At 44.9% G+C, this 4,994-nt stretch overlaps 1 protein-coding gene across 1 annotated transcript; it reads left to right on the top strand.

The window, feature by feature from the left end:
• The first annotated feature begins 440 nt into the window (after window positions 1-440).
• Window positions 441-2,139, top strand: LOC139538799 (complement C1q-like protein 2). The gene is made up of 2 exons (XM_071341238.1): window positions 441-1,177; window positions 1,680-2,139. Exons 1-2 carry the CDS (start codon window positions 569-571, stop codon window positions 1,857-1,859), a joined length of 789 nt encoding a protein of 262 aa, XP_071197339.1. The 5' UTR covers window positions 441-568; the 3' UTR covers window positions 1,860-2,139.
• Window positions 2,140-4,994: the final 2,855 nt, after the last annotated feature.

The raw sequence follows: 4,994 nt of genomic DNA on the forward strand, positions 1-4,994 counted from the left end.
AATAAGCCGAAATATAGGTGAGACAACTCGCTGTCAACATTTCCATAATGGGGTTTAAGTGTTAGTGATGCTCTCTGATCCAATATTCTCCTCGTAGGTGCAGGGGATTTATAATTCATACATAAAGATGGCATGATTATTGTCGCAGTATTAATCCAAATTGCAACAGGCTTTGCCCTCACTTGTTACGTCAGCGACGCTCTAGTCCCCTTGGTTGTTGCAGACGGACAGAAATCGCTCGAAGCTTTCTCTGTTCAGCTCGGAGATCCAGCGCGTGTCCAGCCATGCCAAAACGAATACTTCCCCTGTCAATTTTGTGAATCTTAGTGATACTGGCACACCGCCCCAAGGTGAACTACGCTTAAGGTTACAACACATTTGTTGTTTTAAAAAAATTCTAACCCTGGAATAAAGTGATTCCTTTTTGGTGCACTCACTTTTTCTGCAGAGAATTTTAGCGCACTAGCAACCTTTCACCATTGCTTCCCAAAGGAAAACTGACTTTTTAGCGCTTGTTTCTCGGACTCTCCAGAGGAAGCGTGTCGTTGCTCCTGTGGTTGGCATCGTCATGGTGTTAGCTCTTATCATAGCGATACCGCTGCTGGTCCAAGCGTCCAAGACAGACGCGCACTACGAGATGATGGGCACCTGTCGGATGATATGTGATCCATACAACCCCAAACCCAGCGCCAATGCTCTGGAAGTCATGCAGGACCTGAGCGTCATACCACCCCCGGCGTTCTCGCATGGGACTAAAGGCGAGCCGGGTCGGCCGGGGAAACCCGGACCGAGAGGTCCGCCCGGCGAACCGGGTCCACCAGGTCCAAGAGGACCGCCGGGGGATAGGGGGGACTCGGGGAAACCGGGCTATCCCGGGCATACCACTGGAGAGACGGCGGAGGGGACTGTGAGCAGTGGCAGGACCGAAAATGCCGAGGGCCTAGAGTCCGCAATTGGCGGCACAAAAATCGCTTTTTACGTGGGTCTTAAAAATCCCCACGAGGGATACGAGGTGCTAAGGTTCGACGACGTGGTAACAAATCTAGGGAACCATTACGACCCGTCTACCGGCAAGTTCACGTGCCAAGTGTCCGGGATATACTACTTTACATACCATGTATTAATGCGCGGAGGCGACGGGACAAGCATGTGGGCAGATTTGTGCAGGAACGGACAGGTAGGCTATACCTTATATTACGCAATGATATTTTAAAAGTTATTATGCTACTGTACACTTCTGAAGTTGAGGGAGAGCGGCCACATTCAGTGTGCATTGCCACAGATCAGTATTGGATGTATTAAGCGCTTATCTCTCCTAAACGGCATCTGCTCTATGCGCTTAATCTCACACTGTGAGCTCAGTGAATTAATTAATATGCTTGGGCCACTTTATTTGTCAGCAAAGACAAACTAATCGTTAGGTGGGTTTAAGAAGGGCTTTGTTGTTTACTGTAGCGGTCAGCCCTAAACTGGTCAACTACCTGGAGCGGTTAGAGCTGTGTCAGTGTCTACACATTGCCAACATAAACAAACAAGACATCCTTTATTCGTTTGGTAGGTTCAAAGTGGTGAATCTATAATGTTTTAGCATTGGGTCAGGGTGGGGACGAGTTGTTCGATAGCCTATTAAGTAATGATGCAAAGTCCTTCACTACTTTAATCATTTGTCCTATCCGCAGGTCCGCGCCAGTGCGATAGCCCAGGACGCAGACCAGAACTATGACTATGCCAGCAACAGTGTAGTGCTTCACCTAGACTCCGGGGACGAGATCTACATCAAGCTGGACGGAGGAAAGGCGCATGGGGGAAACAACAACAAGTACAGCACTTTTTCCGGTTTCATTTTGTATCCGGACTAAACCGCTTCCCAGACATGCAGGGATGTGAACTCTACTATCATTATTAGACTCTATCATACCTAGAGCAAGTTGCCCATTGTCCGGGCGCCACTGTAAGCGGCTGTGTGTCATCTGTTTGTATTTGGGGGGTTTGGGGCGCCAAGACATGCCAACCGCCCATATACAGACGACATTTCCGTGTGATGTGATATTTTTTGCTTGAACGTCTGTCTGTGTTTCCACTCAAGATATAGCCTTCTAAGATATTTATGTATAAAAAAATAAGCAACAAAAATCTAAATAAGGAGTAAGATGTCATATTTATTGGTCCACCAAGGACCGAATGTTACAACATGTTTTGTCTTAGTAGCTTATTCCATTACAGTAAGTATTTCAATAAATTATGTTTTCTATTATGTCCGTTTATTTGTGACATTTTTTGGCATGTTTAAGATCACATTCATTCTTCAAATAGATTGTGGATTAGATATATAATTTTAACCATACATTAACCCTTCAAATAGATTTATCCTAGAATTGATGGCCTAATAGGCCTACATGTTTTTAAAGGACCTCAGAATGCCATTGTGCTGCATTTGTCTGACTGTGTGGTGCAGAGCGCTGTTCTTTGTTTGTTACTGTGCTCCACCTCACATTAGAACTAATAGGCTGTTCCAGCCAGTGGAATCTGTATTCTTGTCTCACTCCTCCTTCATTCTCCATTTAGGGGTGTCACTGCCGGTGTCACTGCCGGTGTTTGTGGCGGGGACGGTTGGAGATGGATGTCCCATTGCGGCCTGCAGCGGCCTGCATTACCTCGACATTGATCTATCCACGCCCCGGCAATATTGGCTGGACGTTGGTGTAAGCACCTCATGTTCTACGAAGATGTCCCATTAAATAAGTCAACAGCTTAGAAATTAAACTCCATTATGATACCCGTCCATGCTAAACAGATATCACAAAAGACCTGATGCTCAAGGGACGCCACCTGCATGTTAAGCCTATATTAAGATATTTATAGCATGCCTCCTCACACCCACTGGGTAAACATTTGTCATTGAATCAAGCATCTTGTTTTATTCTGTGCTTACACTTGGCATTTAATGTCGTTGTTGTTTGCGCAAACACTTTTTAATATGTTTATGTGTGTTCTTCATGCGTCTTAGTAGAAGGCTGATTAGACATTGTTAAGGATTAAGATCCACTGGCTAATGTTAACGTTGTGTACATTTTTTAAAACCTTTTTTTAAACTAGGCAAGTCAGTTAAGAACAAATTCTTATTTACAATGACGGCCTACACCGGTCAAATCCAGACGACGCTGGGCCAATTGTGCGCCGCCCTATGGGATTCCCAATCACGGCCGGTTGTGATACATCCTGGATTCGAACCAGGGTGTCTGTAGTGACGCCTCTAGCACTGAGATGCAGTGCCTTAGACCGCTTGGGAGCCCATTTTTTTCGTTTAAATAATATATAAGCTGCTAAAAATCATTTTATAGGCCTACTGATTTCCGAAGTCAAGCTGGTGCATTTGTTTATTCAAGTTGCTGCGTTAGAGGGCTTCAGCACTTAGGACAGCAACCACCACAGCGCCAGTCTGTTCAGCACCATGGACAGCGTGGGTTAGGCAAAGGCAAATATATTTTCCTCTTTACCACTAGGGGGCGCAATGTGGCCTTGTCTCTGAACTGTGAGATAATTGCAGAAGAAAACTAGAGTAATATATTCCAGGAAAAGCTTAAACAAAAAACAACAACGCAATTTTGGTTTTCTTGTTTCGATGTTGGAGAACAGTTGGATAAAGAGAAGTTAGGGGAGTTAATATAGGAACTGAGAGTGTTAAATTGCAGAGTAGTCCAATTGTCACAGATTCAGTGTGTTCTTTCACAGGACATATTGTACTAATTACTGTAAATGTCAGCATACAGGATTACATTAACTGGTTTGACACAGCTAATATGCTAAATCTGTGGTTATAGATTGGGGGGATCTCTGAGCTGAGAGAGAACCTTCACCATCTGGGCGGTGAAGCAGTCCGATGAGGAGCCATGACACACAATCAGGCTGGGGCAAGGGGCTGGCATTTGGAGGTGTTGTATGGGATGGGACAGGGTCTGTGTGAGATACTGAAATGTGCTGGTTACTGTTCTGAAATCATCAACATCATTTTTCAAGGAACAGAGAACATCTGGAAAATGCTGGAGGAAATTTGGGATGTAATTTAGATAATAACCTAGAGATGAGGTTGTCCCCTCTAAAAGATAGCAGATCACAGTAAGACCCCCCCCCCCCCCCATAGGATGGTAATGTATGCTGTATGAGATCCAAATACCTACTGCTCTTAGAATGTGACCTCATCATGCTTTCATTGAACAGAAATCTCTGTGTCTCAATCCCTGGGCCCCTTAGGGCATTACAGAAAATGGAAGACATCCATATTGACACGTCAGCTCAGAGGATATAGACCTCATAAGTCCTGCGGCACTTAGCCAAGATCCAAATCCCAGAGGAAAAGTTACAGCTGAACAGTAAACGGTGGGAGTCGGTCTCTTTACATTTAGGCGAGTCAAGTTTCCTATTTCCTTGTCTGACCTTGTCAGGCAACAGGCTCTTCTCATATGCGCATCATCTTAAAACACAACCGAAATCAGCCTCCCTCCACTTGTCAGAGAGCTGATAAATAATGGAAAGAATGGGCTCAAGGGGACGTAGTCAAGGTGTGCAGCTTCAACAAGGCAGTTTAAATGCAAAAATGGGTGAGGTGGAAGGTAGGTTCGTGAATGTCTATCTGTGTTTGTGAGTGTGTGTGTGTGTATAGTTTTGCATGTGCGTGAAATGCATGCATGGTATAGTAGATTAGGACATTTCAATTGATCCGTTTGCATTCATTTGTTTCGTCTGAGAGAATATCTCATAGTACACTGTGTATCTGTGCAAGCATTAAACTTGTTTTCCCTAGTGAACAATTAGCATAATGAGTCGTTTGATTGGCATATCTGTGGGCGGCCTCAGCCCCCTCTGTGGAAGGGTCAGGAGGGTACTAAACACTCAGAGACGGGCCTTTACCCATGACTCACACACTCTATCAGGGGACTCCACTATGGGATTCTGGGAGTGCCATATCATACTTAATTCTTCAGGGCTCAGCTCTG

The sequence above is a fragment of the Salvelinus alpinus genome, chromosome 14 (assembly GCF_045679555.1).
Source record: "Salvelinus alpinus chromosome 14, SLU_Salpinus.1, whole genome shotgun sequence".
NCBI lineage: Eukaryota > Metazoa > Chordata > Actinopteri > Salmoniformes > Salmonidae > Salvelinus > Salvelinus alpinus.